General features: G+C 42.7%; 1 protein-coding gene across 1 annotated transcript in view; it reads left to right on the top strand.

The window, feature by feature from the left end:
• Positions 1 to 1,164: 1,164 nt before the first annotated feature.
• The window catches only part of NWD2 (NACHT and WD repeat domain containing 2), a 136,342-nt gene continuing 112,599 nt past the window's right edge, over positions 1,165 to 24,907 (top strand). Inside the window, exon 1 of the mRNA XM_045019497.1 lies at positions 1,165 to 1,377. Within this exon, the coding sequence (XP_044875432.1) occupies positions 1,227 to 1,377 (151 nt within the window). The 5' untranslated portion in view covers positions 1,165 to 1,226. The remainder of the gene's footprint in view (positions 1,378 to 24,907) is intronic.

The following is a 24,907-nucleotide window of genomic DNA, read 5'->3' as shown; positions in this document are numbered from 1 at the left end:
ACCTTTCTGAATATTTCATTGGCGCTGCCCGCCGGGGATGCCCGGCCACTGACTGCCGCAAAGAAGAGCGAGCTCCCGCAGAGCCGCTTCCTGCCCCCTTGCAGCCTCTCAAAGCGGGCTCGCTTTGAGTCCTTCTTCCAAACGAGTGACCGATTTTGGAAATGAAACCCCTCTGCTGGAGCTGGCCCGCCGGGGAGCCTGCCCAGATGCAATTAAAACAACAAAAAAGCCTCACATCTCTCTGAACTCTTTAGTGGCCAGAGGATGAGCCAGGAGCAGCTTTCCTATAAAAATCCCCGCCGGGGGCTGTGAAACAGTTTGAGGAGGGAAGGGGCTGGAAATGTTGCTGGAGAAGAGTTGCAGAAGGGAAGGTCCCTTTTTGGACGCCGCAGCCCTTAATGCATGAGAAAAATCAACCAACCAAGAGACTTATTATTACAGTGTTTCAGCTGTGACCAGGCTCCCCTGCACCCGCCAGGAGCCTGCTGAGACTGGTCCCCGAGAGTCAGGGCTGAGGATCGACCCCCCCGTTCCAGAATCTCTCTGCAAAAGCCCCGCGCGCTCTCTTCCCCTGAAGTCCTACGGGGGCAGCTGATGATGCGTTGTGCCTCCCTGGGCAGGTGTGGAGTGAGAGGGGGGCCACAGCCCAAGGCGCCGGGGGTGGGCTCGTGGACCGAGCTGTGAAATCGCCCACGCTTGTGCCAAGCTAGGGGCGAACGGCGCGCACTGGCGTGGTGGATGCCCGCGGAGGTGCCTCCCCCCCGCATCCTCGGGCTGGCCGCAGTAGCCGAGCTCGGCTGTGCTGCACCATCGCTGGCGCTCGCTGGGTGATGGGGCCGGGATTGTGGAGTCATCGCTGAACGCCCAGCAGCGAGCCGGGAAGAGCTCCGCGCATAAAGTTTGTTTCCATCCGCCACCTGCTTCTGCAGCCCCTCCTGCTTGCACGTTCCCGGGGCCGGGGCACGCGGAAGCCCAGCTGCCGCTGCCGCCGACGACCTCCCGCTGCCGCCCGGTGCTGCTCTGAGGACACAGGAGGAGGCGGCGGTGGCAGAAGAGGAGCTGGGGAGCCCGTATGGCCGCTCCCAGCGAGCAGGTGGCGAGCGCGGCTGCTCCTGCTGCCGCTGCGGGCCGGGGGCTGCTGTGAGCCCGGGGTGGGAGGGGGGACTGCGGCTGCCTCGGCGCTTCTCCTGCGGAGCACTGCGGGGCCGAGCAGGCGGCGGCGGGCGATGTGGCCGGCGGGAGCGGGCGGCCGGCTGCCCTGTCCGCGGGACTCGGCGCTCCGGCGGGCGGCTTTCTCCGGGAACCTCTTGGCTCTGCCGTCTCACGTAGCGCCCAGCGGCAGGAGCGTCCGGATCTTCATCAGCGCCAACCCCGAAGGTAACTCGTCCGGGCACCGGCCGCCTTTCACCCCGCGGGGGACCCTGGCTCTGCAGCCCCGCGCCCTCCGTTCCCGGGGCTGCCAGGCGCGGCTCCAGCGGTCTCCCCCGGGGCCTCCAGGCACCCCACACCGCCCCCCACACACACTGATGCCGGGTATTGCCAGACTGGCCCCTTAGATCACAACTGAGAACAAGCCAGTGGGGCCTTGGCAAGCTCCCAGCTGTTCTGCACCGGGTGGTGTTGGCAGAAGTTGGTTCTGGTCTGCCCATGTCTCTGCTTGAGGGGCTTGCCTGGAAAGGGCACTAAGGCGGGCACAGCCAGCCAGCTCCCTGCTGGCAGCAGCAGCTCCTGCTCTTCCTTTCTCTGGGCTGTTCTTGTGATCGCGCCTCCTGGGCAGGGGCACAGCAGGGGCGAGCCCTCTCCAGCTGGCCTGCGGCTGTGGGGGAGCAGTGCAGGGGTCCCGGGAAATGCTGGCGCTCAGGCCGTCCAGCCCAATAAAGAGAGGAGGCGGTTCGGCGGCTGTAGCCGTGTCAGCTGCCCGGGGAACCTCCGGGCACGTGCGGTTCACTCCTGCCTTGGGGGAACAGGGCTCTCCTCCTGTAGTTAGTGCTGCAGCCCCTAGTCCTGAGCTGAGCTGCTCAGGGCGCCTTCAGCCCAGTGTCACAGCCAGCTCCCCAGCCTGGAGGATGGCTGGCATCGGCTGACTCTATTTCTCCCCTCTTCAGCCCACTAGCCCGGTCAGCCTGCTTTTGGGCGTGGGGGCCTCGGGTCTCTGCTTTCCCCCGTGGTTGTGAAAACAAACTGAAAAGGAACAACTCTGGCATCTGGCTCGTGCTCCAGGATCGTGCTGAGATCTGTTATTTTTAAGGGTGAAAGCTGAACAAGAGGCAGCTGCGAGAACTAAATATCCAAGAGCAGTCTTGCACCTAAAGTTGCTGGATCGTGTATTTCACTGCCCTAGGTTACCTGAAGTTTAGCTCTGATTTTAGGAAACGGGCCATTTCACATAAATATAGGCTGTGATATACTCAGATTTTGTTACAGCCCCATTCCTGAAGAGTAATACACAGAAACTAAAAGCACAGTATCACCGGCTATGTATATATTGCAATTAAGTGTAGGTCATACACAGTGATTAGTCTGAAATAGAATTTAAGAATTTCTCTATAGGTATTTTGGAGAGCAGAGGACTAAAGTTAACACAATAATTTGATCTTAATCCTTGTCTATTTAAAAGGAAGAGTTTCCATTGAAGTCTACAGCCTTGGTTTAAAAACACTGCAGCATCAGGCTCTTTATTAGAAGTCCTTGAAACAATTAAGCAGCCTATTCTTAGAAGTACAAAATATTCTGCCTTTAGAGCTGAAGAATTTAGCATACATTCAGGAGAAGGAGTTATTCCCATTCATAAATGTAGTTAATTTAGAATTAAAGTTGCTCAAGTCTATTTCTTTACAAAAATCCAAACAGTAAAAGTAAGGAAATCCTAGATTAAGGCAACATTCCTACTGCTTGCCAAGAAACAGTGCACTAATTTTACAATGCTCATTCACATCAACCCCCTTAATGCCTTCCCTAATACGCTAATTTAATTCAACAATACTGTCACCTTCAATGCACATAACAGAAAACTGAAAGTCACACTTAAAATGACAAATTAATTTGATTTTTAAAAAAATGATAAATATCATAGCATAAATAGACATGTGGCTATGACTAATAGAGTACAGAAAGTAAATTGGCACAGTACTAACTTTTCCCAAGCTTTTTTGAATGCATGAGTGAATTTTCAACTCTCAAATTTGGGAGATTTTGTTGCTAGAAGGATTCTTAAAGGTAGATTCCCAAAAATAAAATTCAACTAATGGTCATTAAAAATGTTTATAATTCTTAAACTACACTGCTACCTCAATATAACGCCACCCGATATAACGTGGTAAAGCAGTGCTGGGGGGGGGAGGTGTGGGGCTGCGCACTCCAGTGGATCAAAGCAAGTTCAATATAACATGGTTTCACCTATAACACAGTAAGATTTTTTGGCTCCCAAGGACAGCGTTATATAGAGGTAGAGGTGCATTTAAAAGAATAATGTAAATCTACAAGATATTAATTCTATACAGAAAGAGTAAGTGCTGCAAATTTGGGGAAGATACATAATTGTATTCATGCATAAGTGACCAATTTAAACCTTGCTGGAAGCGTAAATGTATTCTTAACTATGGAGTCACTCTGATTGTGACGCCTTCATAATATTGGTCATCAAAGCTGTTTGTCATCACATCCATTTGTCATATTAGCTAGATATTTCTGTTAAAATGCTCAGCAATCAATTAGTTTAAAAAGTTAATATTTAGGCCCCTATCTCACAGCAGGATTGGTTCCTTAAATTGTTACTTTGAGATATCAATTACTAACCATATTGAGATGAATGGAGCAGTTTTGCCTATCAGAGTGATTTCTTTCAGGCTGTTTGCAGACTCTGGAAGACAGCATTGTATTGATTTAACTTTGGTCACATTTCCAAGTTTTTCTACACAACAGTAAGGGCTAGATACATTCTGTTTTTTAAATGAAAGCCTAAGACAAGGTTTTCCATAGTGACTAATGATTTTGAGTGCCCAACTAGAGATACCTAAAACTAGACTGATTTGGAGAAGGGTAAGGTGTGTGGCATGAAAATCCTTTAAAGCTGAGGCACCCAAAATCACTAGTCCCTTTGGAAAATCTTGGCTTTAGAGTCTAGAGAATCCTCTTGATGAGAAATATCCATTCATGCAAATATTTGTTGATGGTTCTTGTGACATAGACAGAAATAACTATTACTAACAGTGCGAATAAATTTAAAAAAAATATAAACTGGAAAAAGTCACCTGTGCCTTGGATTTAATCTAGATGTTAGTCATTTTCATATCTTAATAAAATCAGGAATTTATTTTCTAAAGAGCTCCCCCCAAAAGTGAATACCAACATAATTTTGACAAAGAACCCATTTGAAAATGCTTCAAATTCGCTAACTAACAGATTTAGGACCTGATCTTGTGTGTTTGTAGGTTCAATGCCTTACTTATTAATTCTCACGACATCCATTTGTGAACTCTGGCCTTGATCTTTCTAATTTCTGAACCAGGAGTGGATTTACCATGAAAGAAATCGTGTGGTGGCGCGGGGCCCCCAACAACAGGGAGATCCCCCCAAAATGCAGCACATATCTCATCTGACAACCTGCCACCAAGTCCTGGCAGGCGGCGCAGCAGGGCTCAGGCAGGCAGGCTACCTGCATGCTGTGGCTGGTGGCCCCACGCCACTCCTGGAAACGGCCAGCTGCTGGTATGTCTTTGCACGCCCCTGGCGTGCTGCCCCCGCCCTGGGAAGCTCACGGAGACCCGCTGCCCCGTCTCCCCTCCAAGGGGCACGCAGAGACATGCCAGCAGCAGGGTTAAGGCGGCTCCCTGCACGCTCTGCCTCCCTCCCTCCAAGCTGGGCCACTCCCAGAGCGACCGGCATGTCCCTGCAGACCCTGGGGGGGTGTGTCTCCATGCACTGCCCCCGCCCCAAGCAAACTCCGCAGTTCCCATTGACCGGGAACTGTGGCCAATGGGAGCTGTGGGAGTGGCGCCTGCGGACAGGGGTGGCACCAGTGGGCAGGAGCATGCAGAGACCCCCTGGCTCCCCTGCCTAGGAGCCGCTGCCGGGGGAGGGTGCCTGTTGCTTTGAGAGCCGTGCCGCCTGAGGTAAGTGCCACCTCCTTAACTCCCTCCCATGCCTCAGCCCAGAGCCCCCACCCAAACTTCCTCCCACACCCCGACCCCTCACCTCTCCTGCACCCCAACCCCCTGCCCTAGCTCAGAGCCTGCACCCCTCACCACCTCCCACATTCCAACCCCCTGCCCAAGCCCAGAGCCCTTACCCAGCATCTAAACTCCCTCCCAGAGCCCGACCTCCGCACCCCTTTCTGCACCCCAGCCCCCTTTGCCAATCAAGGTACCTCTCTTTATTTTCATTTACTTCCCATTACTTATAATATAGGAGGAGGAGGAAGAAAAAAAAGAATGAAAAACTGGCAGGGGTGGGGAGATAAGAGAGAATGTTCTTTTTCTTAGATGGGTCCCAAGTAGGGGGCCTGAAAAATAAGTTGTGCACAGGGCCCCACTAAGTCTAAATCTGCCCTGTTCTAAGCCTTCACAACCTCCTCAGACATGCTAACACTCCTGAAACATGCTGAGTGGCCTCAACTCCCACTGACTTCAGTAGGAGTTGAAAGTGTACAGCAGTGGTGGGCAACCTATGGCCCAGGGGCAATACGCGGCCTGTCAGGGTAATATGCTGGCGGGCTGCAAGAGTGTTTACATTGACCGTCCTCAGCTCCCGGTGGCCGCAGTTTGCTGTTCCCGGCCAATGAGCTTTGCGGGAAGCGGTGCGGGCCACAGGGACGGGGCTGGTGGCCGCTTCCTGCAGCTCTCATTGGCCAGGAACAGTGAACCATGGCCACGGGGAGCTGTGGGTGGCCGTGTCTGCGGACAGTCAATGTAAACACTGTCTCGTGGCCTGCGGGCTGCAGGTTGCCCATCACTGGTGTACAGCATCTCACAGGACCTTGCAGGCCAAGCCATCAAATAGTAAGTGCTGCGAACTTAGGGACACTGGCCCAGGTCCTCAGATGCCCCCAAAACTCCAACACCCATTAGACCTTTAAGGATCTGGGCCACTCTTTATTCTGGTCCCAATCCAACAAAGCCCATAAGCAATATACTTAATTTAAAGCACATAAGTAGTTCCCTTAAATTACCAGTGTCTATTAAAGTTGGACACATGCTTAATTACTTTGCTGAATCAGGGGTTTATTCCCTATTTTCAGTGCAAATTTCAATATAACCTTAACCCTGGAACTCTTACGGCATCTCCACAATACAGTTATGTTGTATCAACCAGGCAAGTTACTAACAACTTTAACAGGACTTTATTTTTACAGTGAAAACCTCTGTACCAAGCTGCTGCTGCACCCTCTGTAACTCCCACTCAGCCTCCTCAACTCCTTCCCACCTCCTTCCTGTTTCCTGTCCTTTCAGACTCCCAACAGCCAGTGCTCCCAGTTCTAATAATTACAAGCAACATCTAAACACCACATTCCCTCCTCTCTTAAGAAACCCTCCCAATTAAAATAAACATTCTTGTCCTAACCACAGGAACAAATAGGAAACAAGATACTATACTACTGGCAGAAATATTACACTGGAAACACTGTAGATACTACATGACATAGTCTTTAGTCCAGACAGGTGGTCGTCTGGGTCTGACAGGCCGTCTCTCAAGCCCTGATTCCAGTGCAATGTCTTGTTGTGTTAGTTGTATGGTGAAGTCATCCAATGCAGACTGGGTGTTGGCATAATCTCCTCTTGGTGCATAGGCAGGTGCAAGATAAGAAGCATTCCATACCCACCCATCAGAAAGTCGATAGGTGTAAGGTCCTTTCTTCTCTATGATTTTAAGAGGAGCTGTGAATTTATGATCCCCTTTGCATAAAATTCCAGGTTTTCGTATTCTAACGAAGGAATCACACTCAGACTTTGGTTCCTTAGCATCCCGCCGCTTGTCTGTGAAAGCTTTAGGCTTTGCTTGGTTCTGTTCAACTGTTTTTCTCACATCATCCTCGTTTGGGGCATCAGGTCGTGCCTTTAACAATCCAACAATTTTCAATTTAGTATTCATCTGTTTCCCATGCAGTAACTCTGCGGGTGATCTTTGCATTGTGGCATGTTGTGTAGCCCGGTAGGCTTGCAAGAAATTAGTAGTGAAGGGTATCCACTATCACCCTTACAGTTTAGCTGTTTGCAAACTCTCTTTCAAACTTCTGTTAAACCGTTCAATTTCCCCATTGGCTTGAGGGTAATATATGGGATGACCTTCTGTGTAAAATGTTCTTCTCTGCTAGAAAGGTTTCAAACTCCAGGGAAGTAAATCGGAAAGCAAATCAAGAGCAGAAAACATCTTTTCTGCATGGAGCTGTGCAAATACTTCCTCTATGTGAGGAAGAGGATGGCTGTCAATCACAATAGCTTTATTTGGCTTAAGTTCACACAAAGGCAAATGCCTCCACCCTTCTTCTGCATCACCACTATAGGTGAAACCCATTCCGAGGAGTTAATCTCTTCAATAATGTCAGTTTGAACAAGTTTTTTAAGTTCCTCTGAAACAGCTTCCCTGACTGAAAATGGTAAGCGCCGTAATTTTTGTCGTACAGGCATCACATTATTTTGCATTTTAACTTTATGCAGAAACCCATAAGCACAGCCGAGTTTCTCCTAAACCTGGTGTTGGGTACCAGCTGAAACTGGTGTGTGTACCGCAAGAGTGTTTTGCTGAGGAAGATCAATTTGTCCATTAACTACCCTGAGATTTAAAGAAGCCAATAAATCTCTGCCAAGGATAGGAGTACCTTTGTGGACAACGTAGAACTCTGCAGTTACACAGCAATCACCAAAAGTAACTATTGCTGGCAGGCAGCCATGTACTGGAATATGGTTTTTCAAATAGCACACCAACTGAAGTTTGGGTTCAGTAAGAGGCACATTTTTAAAGTAATGCAAATAAATGGAATCAGGTAGTATAGATACTGCTGAGCCAGTTATGAGAGGGGTAGCCATGTTAGTCTGGATCTGTGAAAAGCAACAAAGAGTCCTGTGGCACCTTAAAGACTAACAGATGTATTGGAGCATAAGCTTTCGTGGGTGAATGCCCACTTCATCAGACGCCAGTGTCCAACATTAGCTGAATAGAGTGTGATTTGCCTCAGGGTATGGCGGAAACGTTTACAGTGCACTTTATCTGTTCTGGAATATGTACAGTGGTGATTTTGTCCACACTCAGCACAGTAACATCTGGTATTGTAACTGCATGCATCTGTTGATTGAATTGGCTTCTGCGACATACTTTAGCAAATGCCCAATCTTTTTGCGATGATTGCACTGAGCTACTTTTGCTGGATATCCTCTGTAGCTTGCAAGATGTTGCGGGGATCCACAGTGAAAGCATACTTTTACTGTATTTTGCATTTGCTGATTCAGTGGCTTTTTATTAGTTTTCCTCTTGCAAGTCTTTGTCTGCAGTGATAGTGAACTTTTCTGCAAAGGAGTCACAGCCTGGACTGTGCTTTCTGTATCTCTGCTCATTATTTTGGCTTCAGCTGTAGCTGACTCAATCTGAGTAGCAATGGTTATTGCTTTTTCTAGTGTAAGTTGTGGTTCTAGAAGTAAGCGTTCTCTTACATGAAGCATGGTTATTTTCTGAATGAGCTGGTTTCTAATCATCTCATCTGCCATATTCCCAAAGTCACAAGTTACAATCAGACTCTTCAGGGAAGCAATATACTGCATTATAGTCTCTGCTCATGCTGGTTTCTGCTCATGCTGGCGAAATCTGTAGCGATTAGCTACTACATTAATTTTTGGCACAAAAAAGTTCTTTAATGCAGTGAGTGAAGTCTCATATTTATCATCTGCAAAGGGAAAAGTGTAAAATATACGCTGCCCTTCTGCTCCAAGGCAGTGGATTAGCAGAGCACGCTTTCTTACTTCAGAAATCTCTGTAGCACTGATTGAACATAAGAACGGCGGTATCGGGTTAGACCAAAGGTCCATCTAGCCCAGTATCCTGTCTATTGACAGTGGCCAATGCCAGGTGCCCCAAAGGGAGTGGACCTAACAGGCAATGACCAAGTGATCTCTCTCTCCTGCCATCCATCTACATCCTCTGACAATCAGAGGCTAGGGACACCATTCCTTACCCATCCTGGCTAATAGCCATTAATGGACTTAACCACCATGAATTTATCCAGTTCTCTTTTAAATGCTGTTATAGTCCTAGCCTTCACAACCTCCTCAGGTAAGGAGTTCCACAAGTTGACTGTGCACTGCGTGAAGAAGAACTTCCTTGTATTTGTTTTAAACCTGCTGCCTATTAATTTCATTTGGTGACCCCTAGTTCTTGTGTACCCCTTCTGCCAGGCCGAATTGATAGCAGCAAGGGCTGGGTTCAATACATAGGGGTCCCTTCCCTACAGCGTAATGCAAAACCAGCTCGAGCCCCCACCCAGTGACCTGGGAAAATCTTACACACACTCCTGGGCGCCTCGAAGAGGCAATACTTCCCCTCTCGCAAGCACAGAGTCTCGGTGTAGCAAAAAATGTTTAATAACATGAGATAAACAACATAGCATTAAATTGGGAAAACACCTCAACTAGAGTTCATAGACCAAACCATGAGCAAAGACCCACCGCAGGAAATTGGGCCGTGTCCTTTTCCCTGGGTTCTTGAGTCCAGCAACCCCCAAATCACCCCAAGACTCCAAAGTCCAATACCCCAAATGTCCCTAGAGTCCAGCAACCCAAAGATCACCCACAGTCCCAAAAGTCCCGCAACCCAAAAGTCTCTGTCTCGGATCAGTGCAGCCCCAGAGTTCGAGAGTCTATCTGCAGGGTTTCCCCCCCCCCACCAGCCTGGGTAGAAAGGGGCACCTTACATGGTCCGGGGCCAAATGCCCTGCTGCTCTGTGGGGTTCTGCTTCTGCCGTCCCAACAAACTGCTCAGCTCCGCTCGGCTTTGACAGCTGTTCTGCTCCACCAGCCGTCCTGTGATCTGCTCCAGCCGTCCCCACAAACTACTCGGCTCCACTCTCTCCGTGGGCACTCCAACTGTCCCCACAAACTGCTCTGCTCTGCAATATAGCTTCAGGCTCCCCCTTAGTTAGCACAGCACTCAGTGCTCTCAGCTCAGTAATTTTAGCTCTTTAATGATTTCAGCTCTTAGTGATTTCAGCTCATAGTAGGGGAGCCCCAGTGCTGGTGCACCATTAGCCCAAAGTGAGTTCAGCTCAGTAACCTGTAATTCTTAAGGGAATCAAAAATCAGTTCTGATATTCAACAGTGGAGAGAGGAGGAGAAGGAGGTGCAATTGGTGTTTCTGGCTCACACAAGAGGCCCACACCACCAGGTACAGATACCTGTCCCCAGCCTCTCTTCATTCATTGGGTTTTGGAACCCATGTCCCTTGTCTAGCGAGTGCTACTTAGTTCATGGTGAGACTCTCTGTCATAGAACAGTTTCATAGTTCCTCATTTACATAATCAGGGTGACACTTTATTCCTCCTGCCCCAATAACAAAGAAATTGGGGATCCCACAGCTGTGAAAGTAACCATTTTAGGCTGCCGTGGGCTATGCTAGGCGGGGTGGGTGTGCCTATTCAAACACAATCAGCCTCTGAAATTCTTTTCCACACTCACCATAATTCACCACCAGATGTCAGGGTAGAGCTCATCCTGACTCTGCTTACACTTGTATTATGGGAATAAGTAAATAACTTTTTCTTATCCACTTTCTCCACATCACTCATGATTTTATATACCTCTGTCATATCCCCCCTTAGTCTCCTCTTTTCCATTGCAAGCAGATAAGTCTCAAACATATGGATCCAGACAGTAAAAGCAATTGGAGGCTCACCTGGGCTTTGCAGAAAGGGTGCAGGTGGGTTCAGAGGCAGAAGATCCCACCCTCATTGCCAAAATGTTGTATCAACCAGGCAAGTTACTAACAACTTCAACAAGACTTTATTTTTACAATAGAAACCTCTGTACCAAGCTGCTGCTGTTGCACCCTTTGTAACTCTCACTCAGCCTCCTCAACTCCTCCCCTCTCCTTCCTGTTTCCTGTCCTTTCAGACTCCCAACAGCCAGTGCTCCCAGTTCTAATAATTACAAGCACATCTAAACACCACAAGTTAACATAATATGCTGTATGGTTTCTATTTTACAGCTAGAAAAGATGTTACCTTTCATATTTCTTGAACACTGTTACACTGAATAATTGAACAGTAAACAACAATCATGGGTATGGCTAATTAGAAACAATAATGATCTATAGAAACTTTTTTTTTCTAGCTTAGACAAGTGAAAATATTTTTTCTCTAGTCGTTGTTAATAGTGACCCTTGTTTCTGAAGTAGCTGATATTAATTAATTGAACGTTTTAATGTAGTTGAAAATGATTGGTCTTCTAAAGCAAATTAAAGCTGCTTTATTATTTGAAAAAGAAAGACTTTTCCTATATCAATCAAGAATTTTAAATAATTTTAAAATGCTGAGTCAAATAAAATTACATCTCTTCTTATTATCTAATTAGAAATATCTTTATCTAAGGGGAAAAGTTAGAAAATGGTGTTTTATATTAACCTCAATCTTATCAAGAATTTTTGGTTGTTTTGAAGGGGTAAGGAAGTAAATTCAATTCTCTCAATATTTGTAATAAATTATTTTACAATTTTATGTAGAAGAAATCTGGACAGAATTACAGCTTTTTTTAATATAATTTTTTTAATATAAATCTGTAATTTTTTACTTGCATCAACAGTATTAACTCCAGTGTCTCTTCCTTCTGTTAACACACAGCTCACATTAACTATAACAATAGTTAGGTCTGAACTCTAGGAAGAATATGATTAATGAATGAGAGTAGATGCTGAGATTCAAAAAGTTAAATGTTTATAACTGTTAAAACATAAATTGTCAATATCACATGTCAAAATATACAAAGAAATGTCCTTAGATCAAACTCTAATAAGTTCTCAAGCAGTATTTTTGCTTACCTTGTCTATCTGTAAATTTTAATTATTATTGATGGAAATATTTTTTCATCAGTTTGTGTGTATGTGGTGAAATCAATGTTTACCTACATTTTACTGATTAAAAATCTAATCCTTCCAAGCCTTGTTTTATAAATTACAAGGATCATAAAATAGACCAGCTTTAACTCCTTTGAACTCTTAAACTAGGCCTTGATCTAGCAAAGCACGTAAGTCAATGGGAACTATAGGCTTGTTTAAAGTTAAGCACCTGCTTATGTGCTTTGCTGGATCAGAGCCCTACTGACCTTAGTTGCTTTCACTAGAAAATGAAATTTGTACTGTACTAGGGAAGTAATTTGTGTTACGTTTGTAATGACAAACATTTATTTTCACCTCTAACAAGGATACTGAAATCCCACTTATTTGAAAAAAATCAGTGTAACCTTAACTATGGAGCCATAATGTATGCATATAAGAATGTTAGGTAAGACGTCATTTAATATAAAGATTTTGGAGGCTTTGCTAACATCAAACTAAACACCTGGAACTTTATCAGTCTCTCGCAAGATGACCAAAATGGGATTTCATTACATTGTATTACATTGTTATATCTTATTTTTATAATATAATGCTAGAATTATTCTATTTAAAATGTTTTCCATGTACACTGAATATTCCAAAAACATTTGCAACTTTGCTCATGATATTATAGTATTTATTCAGGTGATTAGTTCCATTGAGTAGAAAAGGGATACTCTTGTGATAGGAAGTTGCAGAAATGGGTCTTATGTTCATTACTATGTTTGGACTTCTTTGTCGGCTGTTTTTGAGAAATTTTCTCTCCTGTGTGTAAAAGACAGAGAAAATGAAATGGAATATGCATTTCTGTGGACATGCCATAGAACATTTACTGCCATAAGGCTGGCAACTCACAACTGATGGAGAATTATGATTGCTCTAATTATGGTGTTCTATACTACTTTCTTTTTACTTGAAATGTTGATTTCCTTTTGGAAAAAAAACCCATTAAATCAGTGAATAATCAAACACACAAGTCAAGAAAATACTTGTTAAAGCAGTTAGCTCTGGTCCATTATGCTTCTTCCTCAAAATACTACATGGTCTCGTCTTATATGAATTGCATCATAGAACATCTTATTTATAAAGATAATTTTATGTAATCTGGAAGGAATGTATTTCTTGTGTAAAGGAAAACACAGAGATAAACTGCACGAGATAACAAGGGAGGTGTTGAGATGTGGAAACAACTCCAGACTTTTTTACGTTAAGTGTCAGTTCCTGTTACCTGAAGTTATATCTGTTACAGTTTTTTTGTGGCATTTATTATTGAGGTGAGGTGTCTAATAGCTACAAAACAAAGTACATTTGAAGGAGAATAGTTGAGTAGTTTTAAAGTTATGAACTTTTAAAGTTCAGTGACCCAGAGTCTGAGATGGTGGCAAACTTCAAATAATCTTTTTTTAAAATAATCTCTAATTTGAAACAAGTGCGCATTTCAGGAGGCTCAGAGGTTGATAAGATCCAGCATTCCTGCCATACAAGGCAGGTCTCAGTCTAAGAAAACTGAATGAAAAAGTTTCAGCTTGCTGTTTTTTGTGTCTGGGGCCCTCTCCTCTGCGGCTTCAGAACTGATGAGTTTTTGCTGCATCAGTTGGTGAGGGGAAGGTTTTGGGTGTGTGTACACCTCCTGCAGAATGCAGAACCTTGCTCTGTGTAAACTGTAAGTTTCCTGAATAGCATGATGGGAAGGACTGTTCCAGAAATGGCATGAAAGGATCCATGGCAGTGCAGATCCGTCGGTGCTTGTTTCCATTGTGGAAAGTGATCCATTGTGGATCATTGAGCCGTGGAAGAGGGTGCACTGGACCAAAGTAGTTTCCGTAGGGGCAGCTGTGGAGATGCTCTGTTGGGAGAATTGCTCCTCATGACCTCCTGTGCATCTGCTCTGTGCTCAGACCACTGAACTTGGTGACTGGGCTAAGGATTTGGGTCTATGTTGAAAAATTTATAAATGGAACAATGAGAAGTTTTATATTTGTTTAATTGATGCCAGAAATGGCTGAACAGATTTTGCTGATGTGTTTTAAGTGCACGCAGTGCAGAAGATCAACTGGAAAAGCAAAAAGGTGTTTTGGGACTTTTATAGAATTGCAAAATATTCAGTTCCTCAGCTTTGTTGGTTCTCCTACATCTTTAGGAATGAACAAAATTGCCTAAAAACTAACCATTTCCCTACTCTGCACAATTAAAAAATAAAAGGAATGTGTTTGAGAAAGTTAAGAAACTGAAAAGTGGGAGGTGGGGGGGACTATCATAGAATCACAGGACTGGAAGGGCCTCGAGAGGTCATCTAGTCCAGTCCCCTGCACTCGTGGCAGGACTAAGTATTATCTAGACAATCCCTGAGAGTTTTCTCTAATCTGCTCTTAAAAATCTGCAATGATGGAGATTCCACAACCTCCCTGGGAAATTTATTCCAGTGCTTAACTACTCTGACAGGAAGTTTGTTTTTTTTTCTAATATCCAACCTAAACCTCCCGTGCTGCAATTTAAGCCTATTGCTTCTTGTCCTATCCTCAGTGGTTAAGACCAGTTTTTCTCCCTCCTCCTTGTAACAGCCTTCTATGTACTTGAAAACTGTTATCATGTCTCCTCTCCATCTTCTCTTTTCCAGACAAAACAAACCCATTTTTTTTCACTCTTCCCTCATAAGTCATGTTTTTCTAGACCTTTAATCATTTTTGTTGCTCTTCTCTGGACTTTCTCCAGTTTGTTCACATCTTTCCTGAAATATGAAGCCCAGAACTGGACACAATACTCCAGTTGAGGCCTAATCAGCACGGAGTAGAGCTGATAATTACTTCTCGTGTCTTGCTTATAACAGTTCTACTAATGCATCCCAGAATCATGTTTGCTTTTTTTCAACAGTGTTACACTGCTGACTCATTTAGCTTGTGGACCACTATGACCCCGAGATTCCTTTCTGCAGTACCCCTTCCTAGGCAGTCCTTTCCCATTTTGTATGTGTGCAACTGATTGTTCCTTCCTAAGTGGAGTACTTTGCATTTGTCCTTATTGAATTTCATCCTATTTACTTCAGACCATTTCTCCAGATTGTCCAGATCATTTTGAATTATAATCCTATCCTCCAAAGCACTTGCTACCCCTCCCATCTTGGTATCATCTGCAAACTTTATACATGTACTCTCTATACCATTATCTAAAGCATTGATGAAGATATTGAACAGAACTGATCCCTGTGGGCCCCCACTCATTATGCCCTTCCAGCATGACTGTGAACCACTGACGATTAGTCTCTGGGAACAGTTTTCCAACCAGTTATACACCCACCTTATAGTAGCTCCATCTAGGTTATGTTTCCCTAGTTGGTTTATGAGAAAGTCATGTGAGACAGTATCAAAAGCTTTACTAAAGTCAAGATATACACATAGCTACCACTTTCCCCCCCATCCACAAGGCTTGTTACCCTGTCAAAGAAAGCTATCGGGTTGGTTTGACATGATTTGTTCTTGACAAATCCATGCTGACTGTTACTTATCACCTTATTATTTTCTAGATGTTTGCAAACTGATTGCTTAATTATTTGCTCCATTATCTTTCTGGGTACAGAAGTTAAGCTGACTGGTCTGTAATTCTCCATGTTGTCCTTATTTCCCTTTTTATAGATTGGCAATATATTTGCCCTTTTCCAGTCTTCTGGAATCTCTCCCATCTTCCATGACCTTTCAAAGATAATCGCTAAGGGCTCAGATATCTCCTGAGTTAGCTCCTTGAGTATTCTAGGATGCATTTCATCAGGCTAGACTTGACTTGACATCTAACGTGTTCTTTCCCTATTTTAGTCTCTGATCCTACCTTATTTTCACTGGCATTCACTATGTTATATGTCCAATCACCACCAACCTTCGTGATGGAAGCCAAAACAAAGTCATTAAGCAGCTCTGCCATTTCCACATTTTCTGTTATTGTTCCCGCCCCCTTCCTTGAGTAACGGGTCTACCCTGTCTTTCTCTTGCTTCTAATGTATTTGTAGAATGTTTTCTTGTTATCCTGTATGTCTCCAGCTAGTCTGATCTCATTTTGTGCCTTGGAATCTAATTGTGTCCCTACATACTTGTGTTGTTTGTTCTCCCCAAACACCTTCCCCTAAAAATATCAATCAAGCAAACCAACTACAAAACACCAAACAAAAAACCCAAGCAGAGATTTTACTCTGAAGACAGAGAGCCAGAGACTGCATGAAATCCACTAGGACTGCACTATTGCTATTGATTATGGAAGATGCTCAGAGGCTGAGTGATGAGCAGCATTATAAAACTCTAGATACTTAGATAATTTGGCAGCCTTCTCATTTGAGAGAAGGGAAATCTATTTCTAAGACTTTAAATAGTTAATAATGTTATTATACAGGTCACAAAATTGTGCTTGAAAAATTTAAGGTTTCCAGATTAACCTAGCACCCTAAAGACAACATTGTGTAAGGCAGCTTTCAAAACTAACATTATTTCTTGTGAAAACTTGATATTTACTTTCAAAGAATATCAGAGTTGCACATCCAAACACTGTTATAACTGGAGATGTGCCTGAGCCACCAAGCTGGGGCCCAAACCCAGACTTCTGCAAAATTCAAGGATATACAGAGTCTGGGTTTTGTTTCAGCCTATTCAGGGGTCCAGCAGAGGAGTTTACTTTGTATCCAGAAGTACACATTACCCAAAGTTCAGATTGTTTGGATCGGCAGTTTTGGTGCAGGTCCATCTTGTTACTGTCTGAGGGGGAGAAAATCACAACATGGCACAGCGCATCATTTTCTTTCTTACCACAATAACTGTTTAAATGTTGCTTTATATCGTCACAAGTATTCGCATACCAATCTGGCTCCTGATAGTCTGGTTTTTATACATATGAGCATATCATTCATTGTTTGGTTTAGAAATTCAATGCCACTGAGAGTCTGTCCTTTTCTTCCACTTTTTGGTTTGTAGGAAGGGATTTGAGCGCCATACATTTGATTATAGTTTCCAAGTATGGTTAGGGAAGATGGAATTTCCAAGTGCAGAATCTACATTATATTAAACTATGGACTGAAAGATACACAGTTACAGTATTGATTCCAATCCCTATTATATCACTTTCTGTTTCAAAGTAAACAACAACAAAGTCTTTGCTCTCCAGCTAGATGGGTGACTAGCACTACAACACATTTAGCAATCAAGAACAATAACATCACCACCCTGCACCGATCTGACCTGGAAGAACTCCTACCCCCCAAGTTTGTTTTACATAAGAAGATGAAATGGTGGCCTGAAAGTCAGTCCTCTGTGGCTCCTGCACCCCAGTAATCCCTTCAGGCTCAGCATGGTGTGAGGACCCAGCTTGCGATGGGAAGATGTAATGCACAGGAGAGAGAAACTCACCTCCCTGAGCAGCTCTAATAGCTGTGGAGTTGCTTCTTTCTCCCTCTTGTCTAGTGTAGTGGGTTGACCTTTCTGTTTAATGATTGTCCCACTGTGAAGCCAGCTAATTAGGGCTTGAGGCTTCTCATCCGGCAGGGCTTCAGTCTTTAAACACTGAAACAGTCTCAGTCCCATGTAACAACAGTAAGAGAGGGATTAAATAAACCATGTGTACTGCTTGTGACTTTTACCTTGCCATCGTGCTCACCTCATCTTTTATTCATTGTAATGGAGCATTCACACCCTTTTGTGCAGTTACTGCAGCAAAGCTGCCTTAGCAATATATATAAAAGACAAAATATCTGCATTAAAATGTAGTAAAGGTTGCTACAAATAGCATCCTATATTTAATTCTAGCCCAGGATCAACATGGAATATTTGTAGCACCTGTAACTTTAGTTTAGTCTAGTTGTTTTGTAGTTTCATCTGAGATGGAAAAAATATTCTAACTTTGACTACATTTATGGTCTTCTTGTAGATATCAGCACGGATAAATATGTTGCAGATAATGAGGAAATAATTTTAAAATTAAATATGAACATTTTCATTATATTTCTGTGGCATGAGTCAGTTCTGCACACATTTCATTGTACTTAATGATACACATTGTTTCCTGTAAGATTCTTTCCTCCTGTTCCTCTACATTACCATTGTCAGGATCCAGTTTAGTCCCAAAAAGCACCCAATTTCCATATCTCATAAATTCTTGGAAAACTGACTTTTGACGTTACTGCAGTGTAAGAATAGGATGGTGTTTTGCTAAACTGGAACTACCAAGAAGCTTGTTCATTCTGTGCCAATTTGAGATACTTGCATTAATGTACGTGTTTAAGCAACAGTGCAAACATGTCATTGTCTTCATGACAAACTGTACAAATTCACACAAAAAGCAAGCCTGGTAAGAAGTTTGGTAATCAAGTTTCTTTTTTTTAACTACTCCATCTTACACGACTGATTTTTAAGAACTCTCATTGCCTTCAGTAAGAGTTCTACTTCATAACTGATAGCATGGTATGAGCCTTTATAATTCATTATACCTCATGCATGAGAAATATTGGCATGTAGAAAAGATACCCTGAAGGTAGCAATTAATATCTAAGTATTGGATGGGGAACTTTTAAAATATTTGACATTGAAAGAAATCTTCAGAACAAGAGATGGCCATACTATAATTCTGTATATATATATGAGGATATTACTTGAATGGCTTGTTTCAAGTTAAGAAATTTATCAGATTTCCTTGATTTTTGTTATGCTGAAAAATATACAGTAATAATTCTTGAGACATGGCATGCGTTCAATTATAACAAAAGCATTTGCAATGTATAGGTCCCAATAAGATTTAAATAGACTGAAGGTGGTAGAAATAATTGCATTTGTTGCTGTTATGTTAGTTAATTCCAAATAGTCATATTCAGGGAGTATAGCGAGGTCTGACAATTTTTCCTTAATATAGGCACTGTTGTTCAAGACAGCTACTTCAACCCTTGTCTAGGATTTTAATTAAGGAAGGATCATAAAGGACAGTTAGAGGACCATATTTAATCATACGTAATATGTTATAACAATGTAAATCTAGAATAACTCCACTGGGCATGATACTGCTCTCACTTGACAGGTTTACAACAGTGTAACTCCATTAATATCAGAAGCTTTTCTGTAGTCTGAGGGAGAGCAGAATATGGACCATCATATAGAGATTAAAGTCATCTTTAGGGACCAGATTGTGCCACCGTGTTCCCTCTAATTTTTTACATCCATATGTGGAATGAATTTTGTTATATTGGTGCACATAACAAAATTCATGTGGTGGGGGTGGGCTGAGGGGTTCAGATTGTGAGAGGAGGCTCAGGGCTGGGGTAGACGGTTGGGATGTCTGGAGGGTGAGGGCTTTGGCTGGGGATGAGGGTTTGGGATGGGTCTGGGGATGAGGGGCTTGGGGGGTGCAGGCTACCCCTGGACTGCAGTGGGGAGAAAGAACTCCCCCCAGCCCTACCAAATTCGTGGTCCATTTTAGTAAATTTCACAGTCATGGGATTTTTTAAATCTTAAATTTCACGGTTTCAGATATTTAAATCTGAAACTTCACAGACTTGTAACTGTGGGGATCCCAACCCAAAAGACTCACAAGGCTATTGTAGGGGGGTTGCAGTATTGCCACCCTTCCGCGCTGCTGCTGGTGGTGGCGCTGCCTTCAGAGCTGGGCTCCCAGCCAGAAGCCGCAGAGCTCCCTGCACTTTGGAGAGGTTCACTGAGGTGGGTCTGACTTGGCCCCAGGAGCAGCCCATGCTGGAGAAGAGGAAGTCTCATCCCTCCCCTGCCTGGTCAGGACTAACAGCTGTAGTCTGTTGCACAGTAGGAGCCCCCAGCTGGGGTGTGCCAAGCCCCGCCCCTGCCCAGTTCACGGCACCCCCATGACCGCAGCAGCTTGGGCAGTTGCCCATGGAGCCCACCCAAAAGGCCAGCCCTGCCTCCCTCCAAAGTGACCCTCCCACCCCAATACTATGCCACACTCACCTCTGCTTTGCTGCTGGAAGTGGTGCTACCTTCAAAGCTGAGCACCCACCCAGCAGCCACCAGGTATCCAGCTCTGGGGCAGTGCAGAAGTAAGGTTGACAATACTGCGACCCCCTTACAATAACCAGATTTCACGGGGAAGACCACATTTTATGGTCCATGATGCTTTTTCATGGCCACAAATTTGGTAGGGCCCTACATATAAGAGTATCCAGTATCCTGTCATATATTAGGTCAAAAGGAACCTCAGAAACTACTTAACATACCATCAGTTTGTCACTAATTTGTGGTTTTATATATAAATAAGAAAGAGAGGTTCTGTAAAGTAAAATTTATAGACTCACAGGAAACTGTAATGAGGAAAACCCAGTAAGCAATTAAATATATGTTAAAAACCTAGCCTCCAGTTTCTCAGTAATAGGTATCACAGTGTTTATCCTTATCCAGGTAAATTGATGGTACTGAAAATGAGTCATAGTATTTCTTGCGGGGATGATCATGTAATAATATTTCTGTTAATTTCTCATGGTTTATGTATGAGTGTCTGGAGAAATCTATCCACTTTGGGAGACACAATCCCAATAAAGAAATATAATTATTTTTCCAATTGTAAAATAGCTCCCCATTGTTTTATGTTTTTTTTGTAGGGCTGTCAAGCAATTGAAAAAAATTAATCACAATTAACTGCACTATTAAACAATAATTTAAATAAATGATATTCTATATTTTGGATGTTTTCTGCGTTTTCAAATATATTGATTTCAATTACAACAAAGAATACAAAGTGTAGAGTGCTCACTTTATATTTATTTTTCATTACAAGTATTTGCACTGTAAAAAAAATAGTATTTTTCAATTCACCTAATACAAGTACTGTAATACAATCTCTTTATGATGAAAGTTGAACTTACAAATGTAGAATTATGTACAAAAATAACCTCATTCAAAAATAAAACAATGTAATATCTTGGAGCCTGCAGGTCCACTCAGTCCTACTTTTTGTTCAGCCAGTCACTCAGACAAACAAGTTTGTTTACATTTGCAGGAGATAATGCTGCCCGCTTCTTGTTTACAATGTCACCTGAAAGTGACAACAGGCGTTTGCGTGGCACTGTTGTAGCGGCATTGCAAGATATTTACGTGCCAGATGCGCTAAAGAGTCATATGTCCCTTCATCTTCAACTACCATTCCAGGGGAAATGCATCCATGCTGATGACAATTCTGCTTGATAACAATCCAAAGCAGTGCGGACCGATGCATGTTCATTTTCATTATCTGAGTCAGATGCCACCAGCGGAAGGTTGATTTCCCTTTATGTGGTTCAGAGTGTTGCTCTTCTAAGACTTCTGAAAGCATGCTCCACACCTCGTGCCTCTCAGATTTTGGAAGGCACTTCAGATTCTTAAACCTTGGGTTGAGTGCTGTAGCTATCTTTAGAAATCTCACATTGGTACCTTTTTTGCGTTTTGTCAAATCTGCTGTGAAAGTGTTCTTAAAAGGAACAACATGTGCTGGGTCCTCATCCGAGACTGCTATAACATGGAATATATATGGCAGAATGCGGGTAAAACAGAGCATGGGACATACAATTCTCCCCCAAGGAGTTCAGTCACAAATTTAATTAACGCATTATCTTTTTAACGAGCGTCATCAGCATGGAAGCATGTCCTCTGGAATGGTGTCCAAAGCATGAAGGGGCATACGAATGTTTAGCATATCTGGCATGTAAATACCTAGCAATGCCAAGTACTAATGTGCCATGCAAATGCCTGTTCTCACTTTCTGGTGACATTGTAAATAAGAAGAGGGCAGTATTATCTCCTGTAAATGTAAATAAACTTGTTTGTCTTAGATATTGGCTGAACAAGAAGTAGGACTGAGTATACTTGGAGGCTCTGAAGTTTTACATTGTTTTGTTTTTGAGTGCAGTTATGTAAAAAAAATTCTTTATTTGTAAGTTGCACTTTCATGACAAAGAGATTGCACTACAGTACTTGTATGAGGTGAACTGAAAAATACTATTTCTTTTGTTTATCATTTTTACAGTGCAAATATTTGTAATAAAAAATAATATACACTTTGATTTCAGTTACAACACAGAATACAATACATCTATAAAAATGTAGAAAAACATCCAAAATATCTAATACATTTCAATTGGTATTCTGTTGTTTAACAGTGTGATTTAAAACTGAGATTAATCGCTATTAATTTTTTTAGTTCATCACGGAAGTTAACTGCGATTAATTGACTGCCCTAATTCTTATGGATATGTAGGCCTAGGGTGCACTAACTGCATTTTGAGTAGCAGGAGCAGAAGCACACCTGTTTACACCAGGTCTAATTTGGCATATAAAAAAGCAGTCAAAATTTGTTCTGACTTGCATTGTTATAAGTTGTTGACTCAAAAAGATCAGAACATGGGCATAGCAATAATCTATCATTTCCTGGTGTTCAAAATGAGTGTAAGTGATTTAAATGCAGTGGGGCTTAAAGAGACCAAACAGGAGTTCAGAGGATGTTCTAATAAGCCTATATTGTTGGTGTGCAAATGGCCTCAAAGCACCTAATAACAGAATGTGCAATACAAGCCTTCACAACATACCTTTAAAAACCATGTGCCCTGCAACTAACATCCACAGCACTACCAGCAACACTTAGAGACCCACACAAGAATTGGTGTAAACTCTTGTCAAAGCCTAATAAGCTAAAATTGAGGATATCGTTAAAAAACACTTTTAAAAACAAATGAATAAAAATCGCCTGTTTAATCTTCCTCACTTAGAATGGGTTTGCAGCAGCTTCCAGTAGCTAGTTTTTTGCTCAAAGCCTCTATATTTCTGGCTCTTTGTCCAATGCTTGTACATTCTGAGGCAGAAAACCCATTCCAAGAAACACACCTGCATAGGCCAGCCAAATAATGGCATGAATAATGTAAAGCAGGATGTAAAAAATGCCTAAGTAAACATAACGCAGCTTCTACCTGCAATCAAATTCATTTGTAATGACGACTTCTAATTTTCACATTTTCCATAATTAAGCCATCTATAATTATATAATGTAGTATTTTTTGCTGTGCAGAAATGATATTCCAATGCAACATCAGTATCGCCTCCTCAGTTTCACATATGCTACAATACACCTTGTGTCAGAGATGGCAATTTCCTGTATTATTCTGGACAAACTTTATTGAATTAAGTTTAAGTATTTTAGGAGTTCATTACATTAAGAAGGCAAATGTTTATGTATTATTTTGGAATAGTATGTAACTTCTTTGAGGAGGAGACATGGCTAATATAAACCCTGGGAAGTGTTACAGAGCTTCAAAGTACTCTTTGTAACAATATTCTTGACAAACTTACTTAAATGGTATTCCCTAGTGGGTTTTGGATTAGGATCCTGCTGTATTGTCCTTCTACACACCCTGTGTGATGTGATCATGTGGATTGTGATTTAACAATTTATTAGATTATCTCTGTGGGCAAAATGTAATATTCAAGTTCAAATATGACACAGAAGAGTTTAATGGAAAACTTGATATAAAATAGGCAACTACATAACTATGTGGTTTACTTCAAATGTGATGTACACTATGTACTGTGTGCTATATTCTGATTATATTATCATGTATTACTGTATATACTATGTTCAAAATATCATCGTATTTATATACACCTCTACCTCGATATAACGCTGCCCTTGGGAGCCAAAAAATCTTACCACGTTATATTGAACTTGCTTTGATCTGCCGGAATGCGCAGCCCTCTCTTCCCCCTCCCCCCCCCCCCCGAGCGCTGCTTTACTGCGTTATGGCCGAATTCATGTTATATTGGTTCGCGTTATATCGGGGTAGAGGTGTATAACCAAAGTATATTGGGAATCCAAAATCTTTAAAACCATGGAGGAGGTTTTCAAAGGTGGGCATCAGGTATCCAACTCCCATTGATTTTCAGTGGGACTTGAGTACTTAAACTGAGCTGTGTCCCATTATAAATCTATCCCCTATATTTACAGTAAACAAATGCAGGGCTTTGGAGCTGTGGTCCAGCTCCACTCCATCTCCAGGCAAAAACCTGCCGCTCCACTGCTCCGGTGCTGCTCTGCGCTCCAGCTCCAGGCCCCGCTCCAAAGCCCTGAACAAATGTACAAAAATTGTAAAGTAAAATCCAGATCACATTAACTATTATTTTTTCCATGTGGTGTTTAATAGTACATGGTTTTTATTATCATTATGAAAAAGGGTTGGGGAAGGAAGCTACCATGACTCATTGTTACAGATAGCGGCAGTACAGAGAGTCTTTAAAAATATTAGACTATTTGGAAGAGATACTGTAATTAAATCTCTGAATGGAACTGGGCATTCCAGGGCTTGGAAAATCTAAGTACTATCTTCTCTATAGCATTTGTCTATGGCATTTACTAGTTGTGAGAAACAGTACTCAAGAGTTTCATTTGCATTTGCTTCTCAAAAGTGGTTAATAAATTGTGTGAATTCTGGACTACCAGCAGGCCATATTAAGGTTATGAGGGGCCTAAAACTAATGGGAGGGAAGGGACTAAGTATGGATTACATGTTGCAAAAGAAATTATGAAATCATCAAACATTTATCTACATACATATTTATATATTATTTATTTATGTAAAATTAATAAGTTTATTCTACTCTCACTGCACTCAATCATTCAAACAGATACTTCTGAGTAAGAGGTAGCACGAGAGATGCTACACTGTCCTTCTCTTAGGCTCCTTCCTCCTAGGTAGTGGAGTGCTCATCTGAATGAGGATGAACACTGCAACATTCCCCATCCTGCTCACCCCTTTCAACCTTGTGCTTCTACCCTCAGCTCTCCACATGGTACAGTGCAAAGCCAAGCCCTGCAGGTGTTTGCCCCAAGCTTT

Source organism: Mauremys mutica, chromosome 5, assembly GCF_020497125.1.
Source record: "Mauremys mutica isolate MM-2020 ecotype Southern chromosome 5, ASM2049712v1, whole genome shotgun sequence".
In the NCBI taxonomy this organism is placed as follows: Eukaryota; Metazoa; Chordata; order Testudines; family Geoemydidae; genus Mauremys; species Mauremys mutica.
Note: the sequence above shows the minus strand (reverse complement) of the source record. Positions and strands in the feature narration are given on the sequence as shown.